This window comes from Zonotrichia leucophrys, chromosome 4, assembly GCF_028769735.1.
Source record: "Zonotrichia leucophrys gambelii isolate GWCS_2022_RI chromosome 4, RI_Zleu_2.0, whole genome shotgun sequence".
Taxonomy (NCBI): domain Eukaryota; kingdom Metazoa; phylum Chordata; class Aves; order Passeriformes; family Passerellidae; genus Zonotrichia; species Zonotrichia leucophrys.
In genome coordinates, this window is record NC_088173.1 from 42,901,462 (window position 1) to 42,925,062 (window position 23,601).

The 23,601-nt window shown below is 47.2% G+C and overlaps 1 protein-coding gene across 1 annotated transcript; it reads left to right on the top strand.

Annotated features, from left to right (window-relative positions):
* Nucleotides 1-1,262: 1,262 nt before the first annotated feature.
* MOB1B (MOB kinase activator 1B) lies at nt 1,263-22,181 on the top strand. The gene is made up of 6 exons (XM_064711386.1): nt 1,263-1,475; nt 16,454-16,620; nt 19,049-19,142; nt 20,178-20,311; nt 21,419-21,582; nt 21,864-22,181. Exons 1-6 carry the CDS (start codon nt 1,462-1,464, stop codon nt 21,939-21,941), a joined length of 651 nt encoding a protein of 216 aa, XP_064567456.1. The 5' UTR covers nt 1,263-1,461; the 3' UTR covers nt 21,942-22,181.
* The last annotated feature ends 1,420 nt before the right edge of the window (nt 22,182-23,601 follow it).

Consider the following 23,601-nt stretch of genomic DNA (forward strand, 5'->3'; position numbering starts at 1 on the left):
CAAGTGTTTCCTACTGCAGCAACCGAGGTTTAATTTTAACTTGCCGCTTAAAAAATGAAACGTTCTGTGGGCAGGAGGAAGTGTAGCAGTGGGAACGGAGGTTATGCGTGTGCCAGCAAGAATGTGCCAGAAAGATCAGTGATGTATTTCTGTTTGATTTACGTGGCCAACTTAAGTCTGAGCATCTGTGACAAAGTGCTCCAAGACCCATTGAACGCTTTGGCTAATGCAGGCAAAAGGAGAATTGCAAAAGTCGTGAAATGCTTTTTAATTACACCGCTGCTGCCCAGTAAAACACTGGCTTTTAAAGGTGTCCTAAAAAAAATAGTGTCATTTTAATTTACTTAGAAATGCACTGACCTGGCATTTTGACTTAGTCTGAAGGACAGAGTGGAAAATGCAGTTTCAGCATTTAAAAATGTGAGGTGAGGGAAGCAAATGACTGTCAGTGTGGCTGCCTAAGGCCTTACAGCTGAAACCCCTGACGTGCTGGATGGAAAGTCAGCGTTGTGTAGGATTGTAGCCTGTTTTATGTGTTGAATTTTCGTGATAAATCTGAAAGTCATCAGACTTTTTTCTGCCCTACCTGCAGCAGTGCGAGGTTTTTGGGATGGCAAATTCCTCTTGCAGCAGAAGGGAATCCCTGAAGGTTATGCTGCCTGTCTTGCACCCTCTCCAAAATCTGGCTTCTTACTGACCTAAACATAACCAGATTTTTGGGTGAAAATGATACCCTGGGATTGCAACTTCTGCCATAAAGAGCACTGGGATGTGACTCTCTCTTCCTGCCAAGGGTTTCTTTAAAAAACTGCAGTTTTTTAACGTCAGTTTATTTTTTTTTACCTCAGCCGCCCATAGAGTCACCTGAGGGGTATCCCTCCTTTGCCCACGGCTTACCCTCACCGGCCCAGTTAGAAATTGCTAACAAATATTAAGAAATATTACAATACTATTTGTCACATTTTGCTAAAAGACAGTTCGATGAGGAGGGCAGAAACGCCGTTAATACTTTTTTGTTCTTTTTCTGGTAGTGGTGGTGGTGGTGACCTGTGGGCTGGTACCTGGCCACCTTTGTCCTGAGGGGAGAAGGGGGGCTCTGGAGGGGCAGGGGGTGCTCGTTTCCATGGAGGTATCTGGAGGCACTCACACAGGCTCCTCTTAGGGGCCGGCACGGCGGGATGGCTGTGAGGGGACGCCCGTGCCTGGGGCCACGAAAGGACTCCTGAGGGGGAGCCCCACGGCTCCGAAAGGAGCGCGTCCATGCCGGAGCCCCGCAGCTGCGAGGGAGGAAGCGGCGCGGGGGCCGCTGGGGGCGATGGCGGCCGGGCGGGCCGTGTCCCCGCCCCGCGGCGCTCTCCCCGCACCCGCCCGCCCTCCGCCGTCGCCGCCGCTGCTGCTGCCATTGGGAGCCGAGCCGCGCCGAGCCCAGGCAGCCGCCGGTCCCGCTCTTCCGCCATCGCCATGAGCTTCTTGTTGTGAGTAGCCGCGGCGTGTGGGGGGTCCTTTCCTCTTGCTCTGCGCCGTCTCGTCGGGCAGGATAGGGCAGGGCAGCACAGCCCGCCGAGCGGCCGCGGCCGCCGCCCGCCCTCCCGCTCGCTCCGCTGCCCGCCGCTCCCCGCCGGCCTGGCGCCCGCTCTGTCCGCTCCCCGCTCCTCCCTTTGTGCCCCGGCCCCCCGGCGGCCCCGGGAGCAGCAGGCAGGGAGCGGCGGGGCCGCCGCCGCCGCGCCGTGAGGGCGTTTGGAGGGCGGGCGAGCGAGCGAGCGAGCCGGGCTTCCCCTTCCCGTGCGGCTTCCCCTTACGGATACGAGTTTGAAAACAGCCACGGATCACCAGCCCCGGGCACCTCCCCGGCGGAGGGGTGTCGCTGGGTAGGCGAGAGCGGGCTTGGGGCCAAACACCCACCCCAGGTGTCTCCCCGAGGTTTTATGATATTTTGATGCGGGATTCTCGTTTCTGGGGGGCAGAGGTTGGTGCCGTAGCGTGGTGTGGCGCAGCTGGGTCAGGAGCTGGCGTGTGGAAGTGAGCCCCGGTGCAGGTGATGGGGCGGCCCGGGCTCCCGGGCTGGGGGAGCCCCGGTCGGGACCTGGCCGGGCTTTACTGCGGCAGGAAAAAGGCAAAAAGCTCCCTCGGGAGTCGGGGGCGACACAGGTACGAGCAGAGCCCCACTTCTTGAAATTTTGCTTCGTGGGCAAGAACCGAATGAACTTTGGTCCCTCCCCTTGGAAACAAAGACGAGGTACTTGTGACAATTAACATAAACCGGTTCAGTGACCTATTAATTAAGGCGAAGATGCGCTCTAGGGAAAGAAGGGCGATCGAGGCGGCCGAAAAAGGCACCCCCGAAGAGCCAAGCTCCATTAGGGCCTTGTCTCCGCTGAGTGTTCCCGCACACTCCGGCTTCCCTGGGACTGCTGCCGGAATATTTGCCTGCTCTTAGAGGCTTACATTGATAACCAGCAGATGTAAACGTGGCCTGGGCTTAGAGAAGAGACTTTATCTCAGAGCTGGAGTGCCCTAGTAAGTTGCGTTCTCTTGGAGACAAATAACCCTGGCGCTGGCTTCCTCCTCAGTCCCTGCCTTGTGTTTATCGTTTAACTCTGCCGTCCCCATCCCGCTGGCCTGTCGTGCTCCCCGAGGGATTCCGGGAGGCACCGACGGGAGGTGGGTGCAGGTGATTGTCCGTGCATGGAGGCGCCGTGCTCCTAATGAGGAGCCCAGCTGTCCCTCTCCTTCCTAATTCTCAGCTGCCACGGTGGATGGAGAAAGGGGGACAGGATTTCGAGTGTCCTGGGAGTCTGGTTTGCAAATTAGAGAGCTTCTCTCTATGGCATTTGGCTAACTGGGAATGGAAAAGCATGAAACCCTCCACCCTCTGTCACAGGCAATAATGAGATGGTTTCTTCTTTTTTCAGACCCTTTTTTCTGAAACCTAGGATAGCAAACCTTTATCCCCTCCTCCATTGTTCCAAGTTATCCTTGTGGATGAAACATAGAAATGGAGACTGGAGTTAGTACGTGGCAGAGCTAGAAATGTTGGCAAATTTGCCTCAGCTGTTGTTGGCAGACTGCTGTAGATTGCACCTAATTTGCTCATTTGCAATCTAGAAATGGCTTAAAAAAAAAAAAAAAGTTGAAAATATGCCTGCTAGGCCTCGAGGTGACCAGGGAAACTTTCTGTGATGCTGACATGGAGTTTTGGTGGGTTTTTTTTTTCATTGGTTGGCCTTTTTTTTAGGGATCCAGAAAGTCAGCATGACCTTTTGTCAGACTGGAGTTTTGGCTTGATAAGAGTTACTCCAAGATAGCGCGTGGATGTCTGCAGCTTTATTGATAATGCCAGCTTGCATTTTGAGCTGCAAACCCCCTCCCCGTGTGTTTTGCACGATACTTGTAGCATAGTCTTTCTCAGTACTTTTTCACCCCTTTGTCACTGGTGAGGAGGTGCCAGCAGTGTTTGTGCCCTGCCTCGGTGGCACTGCTGTCCTTCAGCGGGCTGATCACAGCTTGGGGCTGGCTGTGAGGGTTGGATTGTCCTTGTGCAGCAGCGAGGTTTCCCGTGTGGCAGCGAACCTGTGGCACAGGTTTCTCGTCGGGCTCGGGGCTGCAGCCTGTCAGTGTGACAGCCAGCACGGTGCCAAAGCTGCGCTCTCCCGCAGGCTTCCCCGCTGTCCAAGAACAGGGGGATTGTGCTGGGATAACGCAGCGTGCGTGGGGCCCCCCTTGTCCGCTGACAAATCCCTGCCTATTCTTCCCTGTTGCTAGGGCCAGTGATATATAAAGCTACATGGGGGGGGAATAAAATCAAGGGGAGCCATTGTTTTCTCTGCTTATGGGGAACACTATAAAAAGACTGTCTTGTGAGGCGAGTCACTGAATTAATACAACTGGGGTTTGACAGCAATTGTTATTTTCAGAGCCGCGATTTTCTCTTTCTGATCTGTTTCTTCCTTTCTGAAAAGACTTTATAAACCTCTCCAGCAGTTGAATAAGTTATCCCGAGTCTTGAAAAATAAAATAAAAATTTTATTTTATTAGGGGCTTGGACTAGAAAATATATCCAGTTCCAAAAAACCTCTGCTTGGTGAGTTCTCTCTAAAAGGAAATTACAGCATAGTTGCAGGTAGCTTACATCTCCAAGGAAAAAAAAAATTAAAGATAGTTCTGGTGGGCGTGCCATATGGTAACATGCTTGTGTTATCCTCTGCTGGCAAGACTTACATAAAAAAGGAAGCTAGATGAAAACCATTTATTTATAAAAGGAAAAGATTCAGATTTATTATTGAAGTTCTGAAATTGTCTTTTCTTTAAAAAAAACCCACAGAGCCCCCATGTTTGGATTAGTGAATCCCTCCCTGAGGTTTCCAGCACAGGGTTTTTTAATCAAGAGATTGATTTAAGTAGTTGTTGCCTGATCAGCCTTGGAAGGACGAGGAGCTGCTGTTGGTGAGTGGGAGTGAGTGGCTGTTGTTGGGAGCACGTATTTTGGTGAGTGAAGGCCAAGTTAACTTGTAAACCAGACTGGGGCAAGATGTGCCCTTCCTTCACTGCCTTGTTGTACAGCGCCGTGGAGCCTGGCAGCTGCTTCTGATGCTCCACATGGTTTGTTGTTTGCTTGTTGTTTTTATTTTGATTGAAACCATACTTTGTGTGTAAATATATGTGCAGAAGGTGTAGTGAGGTAATACCTTTTTTTCCCCCTGACATCTCTTGGAGATAAATACCAAAATCAGAGTTGTTGGGTTTGTTTTGAGATAGTGGGGCCTTCCCAATTCCTCAGGCTGCTGCTGCTCTTGGAGAACATTAGGGCTGTTTGTTTTTGTCTCTTGCTCAGCTTCCCGAGGTGCCAGGTAGCTGCTTCTTGTCCAACGCGGGCAGTGTAGCATCTGAGTGCTCTCTGAGTGCTCCTTCCGTACTTTGGGAGAGGTGTTTATCTCCTCTCCATCAAGGACTTGCCCAGAGCACCGGTAGGCACTCCTGAACTGGAATTTGCTCATGGAAACATCAGCGTGTAGGCATTTGCAGACTGTTAGAAATGGGAAATACAGAGGACATCCAGGTATTTCCCCCGCTGTCTTTCAATGTATTTGTTTACTTCAGTTTTGTCATGAGGAGTGTAAGGCTACAGTGGGATCAGGACAGAAGCTCTCCACACAGGGATGCATTAACATAAAATCAGCTGCTTGACTCCTGCCCTTACTGCTGTGTCCAGTTCCTGGTGGGGTTTTTTCAGTTTTTTTTGTTTGTTTGTTGTTGTTTATTGTTTGTTTTGTTTTTTCAAGTACCAGGATTCAGAAGTCTCTCGAGTTTTCCCACAAAGAAATTGTAGAGAGAGCTGTAAAGCTATTGCCAGCTTCCCAAATATTTTTTTTAAAGCCTTGGTAGCAGTAATTTTGAGTTTCGAGGAAAGCAGAAGTATTCCGTAGCAGTGGGGTTTAAAGGGAATCAGCTGTGACAATCAGCTTACAGCCAAGTAAAACGTGGGGTTTCGGGTGTCACATAATGGAGTGCTGCTGCCTTATCAGTGAGCTCGGAGGCAGAGAGCGAGGAAGCTGCTGCCTGGCTTTTATTTCTGCAAGGCTGAGTCTGCCTCGGAGTCACAGAGCTGTGCAGACCAGTTCGGGCTGGGAGATGTCTGCACTTGGCCTGGCACTTGGAAAAACGCCGTTTGCCCCTGCTGCTGTGTTTTGGGAACGCGTAGTAGGTGAAGTGAGTGATAGTCTCTTCTAAATGTTGTTAGATAGCTCCTTCTCGGATAGAAAGATTCGTTTGCAATGGAAAAAATAGCTTAGGAGGAAAGGCATTGTTCAGTGTGAAAGTTATGTTTACTACAGCGCAGAGATGTCCGGTCTTAATTGCTTCCTAATTGTTTGCTTTTATGCCACGATTGTTTTCCATTGTTTGTCCTTCCCTCTGTGTGTAAGTGAGCCGATGCCATTAGCTGTTTGCAGGGAGGAGCGGTGGAACGATGTTTTGGGGGTGATTGATGTGCTGGAGAGTGGCTGGGATTTTCATCTTTATCAAACGCCTCTGTCACCTTTTACTTTGCAGACACGGCTTTGGACTTTGGGCCTCTTTGTGGCCACAGTTCCACCTAACACATACATAGTCTTTTTTATCTTGTTTGAAAAAGGATAAAATATTGGAAGCATTTGTCTGCCAGGCAGTGGGTTGCTGGAGGGTTGCAAGAGGCCGACAGAGTGAAGCTGCGTGTTTTCCTTGGAGAAGTAAATAACTGCATTAAATTTGGCCACTTTAAGTCTTCCCTCATAAGCAGTAAGGCAGATCTTGCTGCCAGAGCTATCAATAAGCCTGTGACCCACAAATCAGCCTAAATAAACCTCAGGATGTACTTTGTGATGCTTTTAGCATTTGTAAACTAAGCCACTTCCTATTGGAGCCGAGCTACAATGAACTGGCTGCTTGGCTTTTGCTCTGTTTTTGGGTTTTTCTGCTCCTTTTAAAGACACACGGAGCCTGTGGGTCATAAATTCAGCTGCTTTTTAATCTGTTTTAAATATAACAATTTCTTTTCACAGACTTGGAAAAATTCCTCCAGGCTTCACATGTCATGACGTGGTATTCTGAGGATCCAGTGCTTTGCTTTGTCATCTCTGTACACAGATCCCTCCCAGATGCCTTCCCAGGGCACTGCTGCTTGAGTAGATATTTTGGGGAGGGGATGTGAAAGAAGGGAGTGAGAGCTGAGGATTTGCATGTATCCATGCAGCTTCAATTGGTTCCTGGAAAATAAGTTTGAAATAACTTGTAATTTCTTAGTGAGCTTAGGTACAAAGCCTGGTGCATCTCTGTTTGCTTCAGGGCTTGGCTTCCCGTTTCAAATCCATAGCCTGAGTCAGCAGTCAGTCAGTGCATGGGGAGGAGATGGTAATTTTGTGTGTCAGTCCCACCCTGAGAATTCATCAAGGTAACAGTAGGTTTTGCCTTGCAAATGTACTTTGGTGCTTCTAAAAGCAGCCCGTGAAAACGAATTCACTCACTCTTGTTGTGTCTTTTTTTTTCCCCCTGAAATCCAACTGTGACCTTAGCTGCTTGTTCCAACTTTGCTTCTGGCTTTTTTTTCTGGTGTGTGAGGACACTTGTGCCTTGCTCACCCTCTCTTCTCTTCCTTGTCCAGTTCACAGCTGATCTTTGGCAGGAATCCATTCTGTTTTGTGCTCTTAAGTACCTGAAGAGATCCAGCTCATGATGTTCCACTTGGGTTTTAGTTGAGGTTTGCTTGGGTTTTTTTGTTGTGTCTGTCCTTGCACCACTTCATCTTTCAGTGTGGTCACTTGCCTGTGGAGTTAATTGCTTGTGTCCTTGAGATGCTGACGTATAAAATCTTAATCCCTTCCCCACTTGAAGGAGAACATCTTGCAGATAAGGGCTCATAATGCCTGGATTTGTTGTCTTTATCACAAGTCTAATTCCTTTCTTTGAACAAAGGGAACAAATGAGCTTAGGTAAGCTTTGGTAAATTCCTCTTTTGCTGGAAATGGAGACAACTGAGTTTTGATATGGAAATCATTTCAACCCAAATAATGACTGAGTGGGTTCTCTATTTTGAGCTTAATGAAATAACCTGTATTTTGTTTCAGTAGCTGGTACTTTGTGTTTTTCCCACCTTCACTAGCACAGGCCTGGTTTTGCTTGAATGGATTAATTGTTTTAGGGACACTGGATCCAGGAATCAGAATGGCGTTTTTCTGTCTTTTATTTTATGGCCACAAAATACTGCTTTTTCAAATGCTGAGGTGTACCTTTTAGGAAAAACAGCATCTCTAATGTCCCATTACTAACTTTTGTGGTTGACAACTCTTCTGAAAATTCCTTGCTGCAATGGGAGTGCGAAAAATAAAAGAGGAAAAGTCTGAATATTTAAATTCATAGCACAGTTCAGCTTACTTTGGGCTCAACTGTCAAATGCTTAAGCTTAAATAACTTCAGAAGAAATGTGCTCCTGTCTATGTAGGAGCAGTCATTCCCTCTCAGATGCTTCAGACCGGGGGTTTTCCTGATAAGATACTTTGGAAGAGATAAGCAAATTTTCCTGAAGATAGTTACACCCATGGCACATACAGGATTTTATTAAATGTGGGGGTTGTGTAAGAAATACTTGGGGGTGAGATAATGCAGTGTATTTTTGGAAAGCTGTTAGATATTCACTGCTGCCTCCTGCCCATTCCTTCTTCCTGTTGTTCTCTGTGTTATTTCTTGCCTCTAGTGAGTGTTAGTTCCTGGATGCAGACCCCATTTTGCCCATAAATCCAAGTGTCAGTGTAACCTTCTGTCTTTTGGAGATTTTCTGTTGGGAAGTTGCCGAGTATTTGTCCTTTGCCGCGTTCCTGTCCTCAGCCTGTTTTGCCTGGGGGTTACAGTAAAGGGCAGCCTTTTGCAAACTGTTAAACTGACTCTTTCTCCATGAAATTTAGTTAAATTTCTCCTTTAACTGCCTATTCCCTAAGCACATTAAGAGATGGTTCTTTTTATTGTGATTGAAGGGATTGAAGACTGTCTTAAACTCTTGAGTGAAGCCTTTTTTTTTTGTTCCTTTAGAAATGCCCTGATGGGATTTCTTAGGTTGTATGACTGGATTTGCTTTGTCATTCATTAAGCATCGGTTTCCAAAAGCACTGATCAGCATTTTGGGAAGCCATCCATGTTCTGAGGCATGTTCTCCAAGCACTATATTTGGTGCACAAGTAAGGATCTACATCATCTAATTTGATGCTAGAGCCAAGCTTTTATTACTGCAATTTATCACCCTCAGCGGGTTGTGGATGGCTTTCTGCAAAGCTCTGCTTCCTACTTGTAAATGTATTTACAGGGTGTGACTGTTAGCAGCAGCTTGGGACGCAGAGGGTGTTGTGTTAGTCATGGGCAGACAGATAATTCAGCTGAACCTCAGGAAATGTGCCAGGCAGGAGCAGCAGCTGGCTGTGGGGAGCAGCAGACACCTTTGGTGTGGGATGCTGCTCCCTGCTCATCGCATGGAAGAAGTGCTCGAGTAAGGGAATCACGGGTATCACACATGTTTCCTTATGGTTCTTTGATGAGTTGCTCAGTTTTGTACACAGGGAAGGGTAGATTTAAAAAAGAAAAAAGTGGTTGTGCCTACTGAATGGTATATTAGGTAGATTCCTGCAGTAAAGAGGATTGAACCTTTGTGGAAACTAAACTTGGAAATGTTACTGGGTGAAGTTCTGACTTAAGCTGGAGTTCATGCTGTGCCCTCCCTTTTGAGTGAGCTGATGCTAATTTACAGAAATAAGGGATCCCTTAGAAAGGAGGGGAACATTAGTGGGGAAATTGTGCTGTTTAGCTTGCAGGGAGCTTAATCAGTGGCTGAAATGTCCAAAATAGTGAACTCCATCTCGTAGGATAAAACAAGAGTTGGAGAAGTACTTCATGTTTGCCTTCTTCAAAGCTCCAGCAGCCCATGCTATTAAGCAAGTACTACGTGAATATTAGGATACTAGAAGAAATATATCTAGTTTGGATTGTTCCTTACACTGCCACGAGGTGTGTGTGTATGTACACAGTAAATGTTAATATTGAAATAGATGAGGAACCTCAGTCTGATTGAAAGGACCCAACAGAACAGCAAAGACTAGGGCTCACCTTTCTGAAGAAGATCAAGTCTGTTTGTAGTAAGCTTGAAGTTTTGTGGGTGAAGACAGTGTTGTGTTTGCCTCAGGGTAGTCACTGGATTCCTGGGAGTGTGCAACATAATATTTGGGATAATCTTGATTCCTCTGATGCCACAGGATTTCAAATGGCTGTCAGGAGGAGGAGAATGTGCATAGGTAGTTGGGTCTCTGCTGCAAGCTTCTTTGTTGCTAGTTGGGGTGAAAATGTGTTTCAAGTTTGGTGGTCTTTATGTACAAAAATTCAGTTGATTTTTTTCTGTTACCACTTACTGCTGGGCTGCTGCCTGTGTTATGGTAATTACGGGTCGTTGTTGTTAATGGTTGTTTTTGCATTAGTAAAGGCTCTGGCTGGGGCGAGGTAATTCCGAGACAGTAACGGGTGGGGACCTTCCCGAACGGTGAGGAGAAGAAGAGACCTGGAGGGGGGGGTTATGCAAAGTGACTCCAGGACCAGAATGCTTTTTGGGACCCCCTACTCCAAACGCACAGAGAAAACCCCCAAAACAACGAGCCAAATAAGAGTTGAGAGACTGGAGTGATGTCTGGACGTGAGGAGCCGAGTGCTGAGCCTGCAGAGATGCGGAGTCCCTCTCGCCCTGACCATGGGAGTTGTCCCCAGCGCCGAGACTGAGGGGAACCGCGCTGAGAAAAGTAACAACGAAGGGATCATCACGCCCTAAAGGCTCCCACGAGGACTGGATCCCCCGGCTCTGCCCCTGGTGGACAGAGCTGCGCATATCCTCCTCCTCTGAGTCGCCCTGGGAGACACGACGGGGACTACAGCCCTGCCGGGACGCCCAATTCTGAGCTGATCACTTTTAATAAAGGCATTAAAAAGGAGAAGAAGTCTCCTGGCCCTGTTTATTTCAGTCTTAAAGCTCTGGGGAAAAGTCTGTGGGAGATTAGGGAGTGGCAGTGCAGTGGCATCCACAGTTTGGGGAGGCTGCAGCTTTAGTGCCACGGAAATGTTCCAGTTCCTGTGCTGTCCCCCTGTCTGCTTGCCTGTCCCTGCAAGTCAGGAGGGCACGATTGCCTGGAGAACCTGGATGCAGGCTTTTCTGTGACGGACACTGCTGTTGGTGGCTCTGGCCTGCCCCTCTGTGTTAGTGCTGCAGGGAACAGGGCAGGAGAGGTTGAGTCATTTCCGCAGCCATTGGCTGCCTTGGGAGTAGTTTAATTGTGTTTGGAGTGCGCAGACAGGGCTCTGGTAGTATCCAGGGAGGGCAACTGTGTCTTGCTTTGTTTATTTTGAGGGTTTTCCAGGAGATGAAAGTGTATTAAATGAATGTGTTGTAAATGAAACAAGGGAATTTATTTTGGTTGTAAGCATAGCAAACTGATGATGATTTCCCGGTCATGGGATGGGGTTCTGGATGCTCGCTTGTTCCTTGCACTGGGAATTGTGGTTGCTTGGGAGAAGGGTTGCATCCAAGTGGGTAAATAGCAGGAACGCCATTGGGTGGAGTTGTAGCACTCACCAGTGCTGTAGCACAACACCTCCCCCTTGTTTACAGGCACTTTGTCAGCCTGCAACAGAAAAGGGAGGCAGGGGGAAGTGTATGTAGGTGGCTTGGCTGGAAAACAGGCTGTGGCCACCTAACGTCCTTGTGGGTTTGGCACAATGTGCTGCTGCAGGGGGAGTGAGGGTGCAGCAGAGCCACCGCCCTCCAAACACGCTGAGCTTGTCCCCTCTCACAGCTCAGCCAGCAGAGGTTTCCCTTCAGGGGTGTTCTGGTGCATGTCAAAGTTGTGCTGGACCAATCCCACATTGGCTCGAAGTCACTGGCTCTAAACTGTGTGCGTACAGCAGAAAAAAAAGGCATTTTAAGAATGTGGATGTGTAAGGGTTATGTCGGCTTTGACACTGAGGGGTGGTGGCTGGGGCAAGCAAAAGCAAAACTGTTCCTTAGGGCTACCTTAAATAACTTTCTCTTTCCTGCATGTGAATCATCTGATAAACAGCTGCTCTTTTAACGTGTCAGGTCTTGTGTATAGTGGGACCTGTGCTTTTTAAGAGCTGTTCATGAGCTTGAGCCTTTTCCATCTGCCATCCTGTAGGGATGTCCAGTCTTTGAAGACAGCTTTTTTCCCTAGAAGGGGAGGCCAGGATTCAGTCCCCACCTTGATGTGCAGAGAATGAAAAATTTCATGGAAACACTGATTTCCCTGTCAGTACTCCAGTGGAAGGAGGAAATTTTGAGAAGCATCTTCAGGTTCAAAAACCTCCAGAAAATTTAAGTTACTCTGTGGTGTAGCTAATAAACAATGAGCCCCATGTGTTCTGTTCCTATAGGAATGACCATGTGTCTGGGGAAGTTTTTCAATTTGGTGCCAATGATTCCTCCTTAAACCAAAACAAAAGCTCTAGGCCTGGAATTGCTTTCAAACCATTGCCTGACACTCTGGGAGAGCAACTGTGTTGTGTAAGGAGTTGGCAGCTCCTAGCTGCTTCCCAGAGCTGCTGCATGGAATGCATGCTGAATTCTTGCCTTGCTTTTGTTACCTGCAGATTCAAGTGGCTGGACTTAGGCTTCCTGTAGTGAATGACAATTGGATTGGAAAAAGTTGACTTTTTGGTGCTGTAAGAACTGAAGGAAGCAACGCTTTGCCCTCACACTGTCTCTCTTCAGAACAGAAATGTTTTGAATATTCAGTTTTATAAATAGAAGTGCTCAAGTTCAGTCTCATCAGTGCAGATTTTGAACGTGTTCAGCTTAATTTTACCTGCTGTCCTTCTGATGCTGTGGTTCTCATAGGGAAAAGGTGTTTAAAGTCTGCACCTATTGATTGCATTGTCAAAAAGTAGCTTGAGCTTTTATTTTAGTTTCTATGTTGACATGTTGGCTGGTGGAAACAAACCGCTCTCACTCTGATGTTTCTATTCTTAGCAGGATGTTATCATTTGAAGGCCTGTATTATTGTTTAAAGGCTGGAAATGTTTGGTTTTCTGGAATTTGGGTCTTGTATTTGAGTGTTTCTGTGTTTAAAAAGAGGCGTGGCAGGAGAAGGGAGACAAAGAAGTGCACAGCTAAAACTTGGGGGGCTTCCCTGATAAACTCACTGGTTAGCCTGTGGCAGTGTGTTGCCTAAACTTACCTGGTTTAATTCAGATTTCCCCAAATCTGGGGCAGACTTGGTGGAAATAGTTAAAAATCCCTGCTGAAGGAGTCTGTGGACAAATGGTTGGGAGTGAGGAGGTTTAAGCTAGGCCAGCCCAAGGGCTTCTCCTGAGAGCAGTTACTGGCAAGTTTATTGTAGCTGAGGCTGGGTATTGAAGGTGCTTTGAGCACAGAGCATCTGCCAGTGCTGCCTTTGAAGCTGAGATGAGCTGTTTGAGGCAGCGTGGGGTGAGCAGAACACCTCACGTTTTGCCTTTCTTCTGGAAACATCCTCTTAGCATCCTGAGACAGAGCAGCCTGCAGAAGGTGCATCACAAAGCCCACCCCCTGCCAGCAGATGAGTGGCTCAAGTTGCAGCTTTGGAGGAAATGTGGTGTTCTCGCTGGTGACGTGGCTGCGTGGGCTCCTGCTGGTGGGGAGGGCTTGCTAGCCCTGCTCACAGCCTCAGCCATTCAGTGCCGGGCCCAGCTGCAGCTGGCACTGCTGGGGCTGCAGATCCCTGCAGGAATAGAAGGGAGAAATCACTTCCTAAGAGCAGTCCATGTGGCAGGGAAGGGAGCAAAGCGTCCTTGGAATTCCTTGAGGAGTCCCTTCCTCTTGAGAGGCTGCATATTGGTTGTGGCACGTTGTGGGGATGGTGCAACCTGCTCCATGTTTCATAGCCTCCTTATGTCCAAGGAAAATGGCATCCTCACCGGTTTCTCTGTCCCCTCTCACTTCTGTGTTAATATGAAGGAGAGCTCAGAGACTCTTAACAAGAAAAGGCAGGTGCTGCCTACTGTCCTAAAGCATTTGAAAACCTCTACAGAGCTAGCTGATTCCATGATGGAATGTGGCTGAAAATAGAATGTCACATGTGACCCAGGCGTGGATGATTGTGTGTATTGTTGGCCAACAGGCAGAACTCTTTAAAATTAAACTTTTTTTCACCAATTGCTCAAGAGGTTGAGGAAATAGACCTGGGTCAAGACAACTTTCTCAATCTGCCACGTCAAACAGATCGGCATAATAGGAAAAAGTAATTTTTTTCTTGTTAAATAATAGGAGAGCTTCTGGACTAATAAGGTAATTGGAGTACTGTTTAGTAATGCAATATTTTTAACCAAACTTTCCAAGAAAAACCACATCCTGTCAAGATGGAGGCTGCATTAGGGTGTCCCTGAGCTGTGTCTCAGGGAGTGTGTTAACTGCCTTCGGTGAACTACATAAATGTATGAAATTCTGATAATTTATTGCCAAAATTGCAGGTATTTCCATAGCACATGACAACTACCAGGCTGCAGTTACCCTAATGGCTTTTCCTTTTGGATGCTGCCTGCCTGGCCTGTGAGACCGTTTCCTGCTGGCTTAGGGTGCCTGTGCTGCATTGGAGAAGCAGGGATCAGAAAGGTGTTGGAGGCAAAGATGGAAGGGCTCCCTTAGAGTGTTTTGCGGAGAAAAGAAGAAACCTCACAACTTTATAAAAGTTGTAAAGCTCGGTATGTTTATATAGTTTTCTCCTTTTGAGGAGAAAATTCTCCTCAAAAGGCATCCATAGCCCTGAAGATCTCAGGCCTCCTTTTATCCCCCTTCCAAATGCATATGCATACAGTTTCACAAGAGGTTCATACATATTCATTCCGCGTGACATTTATCACCAGTTCTTCTTTATCAAAGGAATTCCTAGGTCGGGGGCAAATTGACCTCGTGGTCTTTTCTGTTTTTCTTTCTCTCTCTCCTTGCTGTCTCGGCGAGTTTTTCCTTCAGCTTTGGCCTCACAGACTTTTCACTGTTGCTAGACACTTCACCTGATTCAGAATGGATCTCTACTCTGTCTCAAGAGCAGTACTTCATTCTGTTGCTACAGCCTTTGGCAGCTTATGGGAGGAATCCCCCTGTTTCTGGGAAGTGGGGAGCAGGGATTAAATGCTAGCTAAAGCTTTTTCCAACATGTTGCATTTTCTGCTTGACTGTGGATCTGTGCAGGGTGTTCAGCAGATCTGCAGTGACTTGGTTTGTTGGCTGGCAGACTCACAGGCTGGGGTGGGTACAGTGAATTCCTATCCAGAATGTCTCTGAACAAACTACTTGCCTAGGGAATTCCTTCACCATGCTTTCTTTGTGCCCTGCTCCCAAACCCTCGTTCCCTTGTTGGACTTACTCTTAGTGCTAAAATACAAACAATAATTGCTTGGGTTAGTTATTTCATAACCTTTTCCAGGTTGTATTTAGCTCGTGCTGGGTTCCTTCTGCTTATGCTGACACATGGAAAGATAGTGATCCCAGTCTCTTCTGCTCTCCAGATGTTTTAGGTTGTATTTTGACTCCTCATGTTGGCCAAGTGCCTCTGAAGTGGCTTTGTTCCTGAAAAGACAATAATTGGGTTTAAGTAAAGTAGTCAGTCAAGAGATTTGGGGTTTTTGTTCCTTGGGTTTTTGTTAGTTTCTTCTTTGTTCAGAGCTGGTTTGAGTCTGTTCTGGCACCACGTGCAGATGGCTGGAGGGGTGAGAGGTGACAGCAACTCCCGAGCCACAGAAGCTTCTCACTCCCGCTGGGAGGCAATTATTTAATTCAGGATTTGTGTCTGGTATCCTGGCTTAGGGTGAGGTGCAGATGCCTAGGAGCAGCTAGAAGTGTCCTGTAACAGAACAGACGGGAGCAGGACGTTCCCTCCTTGTCTTTCTGGCTCCTGGTTGCATTTAGCTGCAGGCTGTGCTGCTGTTGCTGGGGTGTCCATGGCAATGCTCATGGCTGTGCAGCTCTACCATCCCAGGATCCCTGGAATTCCAGCCAAGCCCTTCTTCACAGCCCCCAGGAGCCAGGATTGCTTCAGAGGCCTGTGGGAATGGGAGGATGCTGCTGTTCTTTGGAGCCCAGAGAGTCAGAGCAGCTCTGGGACCATGGAACAGAATCCCAGGATGGTTTGTGTTAAGAGTGACCTCAAAGCCCATCTTGTTCCAAACCCCTGCCAGGCACAGGGACACCTTCCCCTAGCCCAGGTTGCTCCAAACCCCCTCCAGCCTGGCCTTGGACACTTCCAGGGATCCAGGGGCAGGCACAGCTTCTCTGGGCATCCTGTGCCAGGACCTCAAATGAAGAGAGACAGCCCTTGCACCCCCCACCAGTAAAAAATTCTGTTTGGTCCTTAGAGAGATGATGAAACATTGGCCAAGTTTTTACATCAAGGAATGAGATCTGGATAGTGTTTGTGATGAGAATTCTGCTGTGTGGGTTTCACAGCTTTCCACTTGCATTGGAATTCAGAGCTCAGTTTGCCCATTCTGACAGAACTCTTCTCTCAGCTCATACATGAAAATACTCAGAAATACTGACTCATTTGACACTTCCCTGCAAATATTTAATTCTACATGTCGTATTTCTGACATGTTAGGGGCTTGTGTGCCATCCAGGCTCACTGCCATGGTTTAAAATTCAAATGTCTAAACGTTTTTCCTAAGCCAGTCCATGTTCTTCCAAACAGAATTTTAGGTAAGGAAGTGATTAGGTCAGAAAATGGTTTCAAACAAGGCAGAATCCCTGCTAGTTGAGCATCCCAGTTGTTGGTAATACCCTGTTGCAACGTGAAAATTCGTGAGTGGGTAAAGTATTTCATGTTAATCCTGTCCTTACCCGGGACTAGTGTGCTTGTTTCCTTTTTGCTTCCTGTTCCAAAAGGTCTCTGAAGATTTCCCCTCTCTCTTGCAGTGGCAGTCGCTCTTCCAAGACCTTCAAACCAAAGAAGAATATTCCTGAGGGGTCCCACCAGTACGAGCTGCTCAAACATGCCGAGGCCACGCTGGGCAGCGGCAACCTGCGCATGGCCGTGATGCTTCCAGAGGGGGAGGACCTCAATGAGTGGGTGGCAGTTAACAGTGAGTCACTGGCCTTCTCTTCATCACAGGGCTGTTGGAAGTGGGCTGACACTTGGAGCAGGACAGCTGTGTGTCCCTGTCTGTTCCTGGAGAAAGGGGGAGTTGGGGGGCCTTGCTTTCTACAACTTCCTGACAGGAGGGTGCAGCCAGGTGGGGCTTTGCTCCCAGGGAACAGGGGCAGGATGCCTGGAAACAGCCTCAAGGTTCAGGTTGGATGTCCAGAAGAATTTCTTCATGGAAAACATTGTCAAGCATTGGAGTGTTGGAGTCCCCATCCCTGGAGATGTCCAGGGAACAGCTAGACATGGCTGTCAGAAGGTGGGGATCAGCCACAGCTTGGACTTGATGATCTCAGAGGTCTTTTTCCAGCCTGAGTGGTTCTGTGGTTCTGATGGGGTCTGTAATTTTCCTGAAGTTAGTTCCTTTAGTTCCTACCAAGTTTTGAGCCTTTGCTCTGATAAGTCTCTGATGTCATTCTTTTAACTTCCTCTAAAGCTGTTTGTCCAAACTCTGCTTTCAGGCTAAACAATGATGCCTAAATTAGTGTTTTCTGATTGCTTGACCTTGTTTCCTCCTCCTCTTCCCCTCTCCCTGCTGCATAGATTTTGCCCTCGGCTCCTAAAGAATGGAGTCTCCCTTTGCACTGTGCACTTTAGGCTGCCACAAGCTCTGTGCCCTGTCTGGGTGTTTGCTCATCTTTGCCTCTCAGGCTTGATGTGCTCCAGTGGTGGTACAGGACTGATTGTGCACTGCAGTAGAAATTATTGCTTGATTTAAATGTCCTCCAATTGTTTCTGTGGTTCTGCCTTTTTTCTTCTTGCTCTTTGAGATGTTTGGGAAGTGAAACTGTTCCACTGACTCTCACCTTCCTGTTCCCAGCCCATCATGCAGTGCTCTGGTGCTCCACTTGCCACTGCTTCCAGGGCAGGCTGGAATTGCTGACACCATCCTTTGCAAAAATTAATTCACACTGCATTGCAAAACTAGACTAGAGAAAAAAGCCCGCCCACTTGTGTGAGTAAGCATTGCTCAAGATGCCTCATGTATTGCTGGCATCCTTCCCTTTTGGTGGTTCCTGCACTCTGTGTGTCTGCTTTCCTGCATGGCAGCAGTTTCCTCCCTTCCCGAGTGACTTGACTGCTGAACTAGCTGGAGTGCAATTAGCGTAATTAGTGAGCTGGTGAGGGGCTCCCTTCGCTCAGCATCCCTGCACCACGCCAGGCTCCAGCAGTAGCTGTGAGCTCCATCTGCTCACAGAGGGGTCTCATCAGGAGACAAAATGTGTCACTTCAAGTCATTGCTTTTGCCCTTCTTGACCCTGAGAGCCAAAAACAAACGTGCTCTGCCCTGCTGCTGCTTCTTGCTCTGCTCTCAGCCTGACTGGTGTCTTAGGGAATGACTTGATGGGCCTGTGGATTTTGAGACTTCCACGTGTAGGATTTGCCATAATCAGGCATTCTGTGGGAGCCTGTGTGGGTTTTCTGAACATGCTTGCCTCAAAGCAAGCAGTGGGTGGTGGTTTCTGCTGGGAGCAGGGAATGGAAACTTAATTAACAGTTCCTGTGGGCACTGGAAAAGCCAGGGCTGGTGTCCTGCATCTGCTGAGCAGTAGCTGTGACTTGCTCCAGTGACATTTGCCTAATCTTGGCTGTTTATCCTCTGAAAAGTGGGTTTTAGAAGCTGATTGCTGTGACCACAGTTCCTTGTGACAGAATGAAAAAGACCTTTTTTCTCTAAGAGTTTGGAGTAACTAACTGAAAGAGTAACTGCAGGGTTAGATGGGCTATTAGGAAGAAATCCTTCCCTGTGAGGGTGGAGAGGCCCTGGCACAGGGGTTCCAGAGAAGCTGTGGCTGCCCTATCCCTGGAAGTGTCCAAGGCCAGGTTAGACAGGGCTTGGAGCCATCTGAGATAGCAGGAGGTGTCCCTGCCCATGGCAGGGGTGGAACTGGGTGGTCCTTAAATTGCCTTCCCACCCGAAGCAGTCTGGGGTTGTATGAGATGTTTTTGGGAAAGGTGGGCCTTGGGAATACAAAGCCTGAGGGAAGGCACTGTCACCTAACGAGTACCTGCTCTCTCTAGTTGGAAAGCTTATGCTGGAAATCTTTCTTGGATTCCACACTTGCCAGTAGAATTTGGGATTGTAATAAAATGCACCAAACTTTCAGGAAAGGAAATGACAAGGTTTTCTCCTTTATTTTTTGTCTTCCAACTGAAGATTTTGCTGCAGTGAGCAATTAAATAGTTCTTGCTGGAAACTATTCCAGAAAGTCAGTGGTTGCATTCTGCATCTCTTTTATAATGGATCTTAAAAAAGCAACAACAATGGAGTTTTTTCCCAAAAACCATTCCAGAAGCTGTGCTTTACAGCCTGGGCTGTAGGAATCTTGTGCTGCAGAGTGCTAACAGGTGGTTTCCATGCTTTCCAGCTGTTGACTTCTTCAACCAGATCAACATGCTCTATGGAACCATCACGGACTTCTGCACGGAGGAAAGCTGCCCTGTCATGTCTGCTGGCCCCAAGTAAGAATGTTTTTCTCACACCCTGGTGTCTGGGGGCACTTGTTGGGATGATTTCTCATGTAAAAGCTTGAGGCCAGCTGAGAGGAGTGCCAGGGTTAAATGGCAAGGGTGTGAAAGAGAAGAAGGATTTGAATGTCTATTAATACGGAAATAATAGGTGGGAAATAGCAAGTTGATATTTTTTGGTCTGTGTTCGTATTTGTTTGGTGTTTATTTTTTTCCTTTAACCTGGGAAGTAAATTAATTATCAAAATTATTTTTCCCCTTTTTAATTTTTCTGAAACATTAATGAGAGCTTCTTAAATGAAGATTTAAAGGTTTTATATGCAGGCATTCCATTGGGGCTTACCAAAATGTTCCTCGTAGGCATTGTAGCAATAGTAGGTGCCTGAATAAGAATCCCTGTGCCCTTCTTGGATTTTTGCTTATGCTTTTGTTGAGACATCCAGTGTTTCTGCTTTTCCCTACTCTAATTCAGTTTGTTTTTTTTGCTCTGGCACCAGAGCAAAATCCTGGCATTTCAGCTAAGTGTTGATCTTTTCCCTACATGAATACCACTTAAATCTTGGTATTAGGGCATTACTGGGTGGTGAGAAATTCTGCTTTTTCATAAATCCAGACAAATGGTCCATTTGATGTGTCTGGGATTTTTGCATGTTTTCTTGCATACAGTTTTAAAATGCTTTCAGACCCTGTGATTTGTTGCTGTTAGAAAAATGGGGGGGTTTTTTGTCCCGTTGTGAGCAGCACCTTCATAATCCCTCATCAGATTTGTTTATGGTGAAAATATTCTCCCAGCAGTTGTTCTGACAAAACCAAATTTGCTAAACAAATTGAGAGGACAGATTTATCAGCTAAGCTTGCATAAAACCTCGTGTATGATCTGTAGCATACAAGCCCTGTGGTTCACCCGGGAGCTGGTGTTGTCATGCTCCCCGAGTTGGGTGTGCTGGGGTTTTTAGCACCATCTCTCCAAGGTGATGCACCATGTGCAGGCCCATCAGGAGTGCTCAAGGCCACCTTGTCTCTCCCCAGGTACGAGTACCACTGGGCAGATGGCACCAACATCAAGAAGCCCATCAAGTGCTCCGCACCCAAGTACATTGATTACCTGATGACCTGGGTCCAGGACCAGCTGGATGATGAAACGCTCTTTCCTTCCAAAATAGGTGAGGGGGTAACTGCAGCTAAGCAGGGCACTCGGGTTACACCTGCACAGGGACACTCCAGGGCTGAAAGGTCTTCTCAGTGCTTAATGTGTGGGGCAGGTTTGGGAGGTTACATTATCTGTCTGCACACACTTATCTTTGAAGGTGTGTTGTAATGCATGAACTCTGACCCATCTGTTAGTGCTCCTAATAAACACCTGTCACAATTCTGGATGCAGAAGTATATCTGGTGTTTTATTCATTTTGTTTAGAAATAACATCAGAGGGTCTCAGACCCTTCTAACCAGTAACTGGCAGCTTTTTGTCACAGAAGGGATGTCTGGTTGTTGTGACAAACTTTCAGGCCTTCTCTCCAAAGAAGCTGAATTGCAGCTTTGATCTTAAGTAGATTTGTTTTTGCTTGGTTTTCTTGAAGTGAAGATAAAAAATAGATGTTTTAAAGAGGCTTTCTTCTGAAAAGCAGGAGGGAAATAATGACCAACCAACACTTTGGGAAAGATAACAGGGTGGGGGGGATCTATTAGTTGCCTTAACTTTGCAAATAGTTTCTGAGGCTTTTGACACATTTTCATTAAGCTTCTTTAGACAAACCCTGCCTTCAGGGAGAGATTCAGAGGCCACAAACTAAGCAGCTAAGTATGAACTTGCCGTGTGCTGCAGCAGGCAGAGGAGGAAATGCCATGTGCATGTGTGCAGGGCAGGCTGCAGCAGGAGCATGAGAACATTGATGGTGGGACCTGCAAGCTCTGGGGAGGTCCTGGCTGGCCCCAGAGCATCCAGAGCCTCTGGCCTTCAGGCAGGACTTGGGGACAGGCTGCAGGAGAGCTAAGCTGACTGGGGAGACTGGTAGGTGAGGAGGAGCTAGGCAAGTTTCCTCTTTTCAGAGGGTTGATACAGATCTTTTTTTAGCCTGGGGAAGTGACAACTGAAGAGTTCATGGCTCCCAGCAGCCACCTGCCGCTTTACAGCTGGGTGCAGTAAAACCTGTGCAGTGACAAAGGTCTGCTGTTGGAACTGATTCCATCTGCCCTGGCCTGTAGTGGCTTTCACAGCAGACAAACATGGCCTGGCAGTTGGAGAATAAGCCCTCTGTTTCATTCTCCCCAGGTGTACCATTCCCAAAGAACTTCATGTCAGTGGCCAAGACAATTCTCAAGCGTCTGTTCAGAGTTTACGCCCACATCTACCACCAGCACTTCGACCCGGTGATCCAGCTGCAGGAGGAGGCACACCTTAACACTTCTTTCAAGCATTTTATATTCTTTGTTCAGGTAAGGACATGGCAAATGGTGTTCTCCCTTCCAAGCTACGTTATCTCCCTTCCCTTGTGCAAAAAAAATCAGCATCTTCTTAGGTTCCCTTCCTCTGAGAAGGAGAAAAAGCTTCAGGCAGTGGAATACTTGGGGTCAGCGAGTGGCAGATGGGCAGGGGAGGATGCAGTGGCCAAGCCTGGGCTTGGACGGCTGAGTGCCAGATGAGCTCTGGCTAATGAGGCTTCTCACCTCAGCTGTACCCACAGAACTCTGTGTCATTCTCCTCATCCTTGTTCCAGGAATTCAACCTTATTGATAGAAGAGAACTTGCACCACTTCAAGAACTGATTGAAAAACTCACCTCCAAGGACAGATAAAAGGAAGAGGACTTCTTGGAGTCACTTGTTTCTTTAAGCGAGCGTGTGGTATTTGTTTTTTGTTAATTGTTTTTTTTTTAAAAAAAAACAACAAAACAACCCCCCTGTGCTGTTACCAGTGACAGCTGAGATCTACTTTTCTGTGCTTTTATTAGGGGAAATCTTTTCTCTGTTAGTGATATGTGGTAAATAGCTTTTTTTTTAATTAATATTATTTTACTGTTGTTATTCATTGTGGAATTTCTTGCAGGTGCTGAGTGTTTATTAAGGAAACGTGCTTGGTTGGGGGATTGACTCTGCTGGTGGATGGGTTCTTGTGTTGTGTCAGTGGTAGCCCATTCTCATGAAGTCCCTGGAAGACTTGCTTACATTCTCTAAGTGCCTTGGCAGACTCACTTCTGAGGTGCAAAGCACATACAATACTGAACATTGCTGGAAACAGAAAACATGTACTAACACCCAGACACTTACTGAAATTTGTTTTAAAAATATATATCTATGCTTACACTAGGGAAAAAAAAAAGCCATAACTTGCTGAAATCAATGATCTCCAGCTTTTAATACAAATACTTGTCTTATTTTTTTAGAGATGAATATAGAATTTTTCAAAGCTAGATTACTTCTTAGGAAGAAAAGCAAAGTGCTCACTAAAGCAAAACAGTGAAGGTGGTGTCAAAATTACACAGGCCTTGTGCTTAGCAAGCAGTTCCATGCCTGTGCCATGGCACTTGGCACAGCTGCTTTTATTTTCTTAGCAGGAGAGCATCAGTTGGGTCAGCCAGCTTGTTAAGTTCCCCTAGCAGTTGCCAAATGAACAGGTAGTTTGCACAAATACAATTAGGGAAAATATTCCCTAGAAAAAATTGCACTGGGATAGTAGTAATAATAATAAGGAAAACCTGGCTTGAAAAATAACTGCTGGAAAGGTGTTTTTAAGTTAGGAGTGCAAAGCCTGGCTCTGAGGAGGGGCTCTGGTAGCCAGTGTTTGCTGTTGGAGGAAATGTGTCTTGGAGGAGAGATAATTCCTGTGGCTGCTTTGGAGTCTTGTTACTGTGATGGTGTTCTCCCCTGTTTAAAACCACTGCCCATCTTGAGGGAGCTCCAGCTGTTGGGAAAAGCAGCAGGAGCAGGGGAGGGAGGCCAAGGTAAGCACATGGCAGAGAGGTTGAGCTTCTGTTTTGCACACCTTGGCTCGACCAAAAACACTGAGTAAAGATGGAGCTGGCGTGCAGGAGCCTGCAGGAGAGGTGAGTGGCCATTGGCATGGGCAGCAGGGAACAGCTGAGCACAGAAGTGACTCACTTGGGAGCTGCTGGGCTCCAGTGAGGGATCCTGATCTTCTGGCTTTTCCTGTGCCACCATCCGCGTGACAGCGCCAGAGCCACCCTTCTCCCAATTCCAAACTGCTCCGTTTGGACACAGAGCAAGCAAGGCAGGAGCTCCCAGGTGCTAAACAGGGGATGCCTCCCATTTCAGGGTGGCTCCTTGGTTTGGTGTCCTGTGTCAGCAAGCAGCAGAAAGGACGTAGGTGTAGAAATGAGGGTTTGTGTGGACTTGGCAGTGCAGGGGTTCATGTTCCTGGCACACTTGTGCCCTAGGAGGGCTTAGTTCTTGTTGTTGTTGTTGTTGCAGTTTTTTTTCTTTTGAACAGCCAGTTCTA

Bases quoted from the DNA above. Each gene is read 5' to 3' on its own strand.
- MOB1B (XM_064711386.1), top strand. The intron at 19,143-20,177 runs GTAAGAATGTTT...GTCTCTCCCCAG, and splicing joins GTCATGTCTGCTGGCCCCAA to GTACGAGTACCACTGGGCAG. The intron at 20,312-21,418 runs GTGAGGGGGTAA...CATTCTCCCCAG, and splicing joins GCTCTTTCCTTCCAAAATAG to GTGTACCATTCCCAAAGAAC.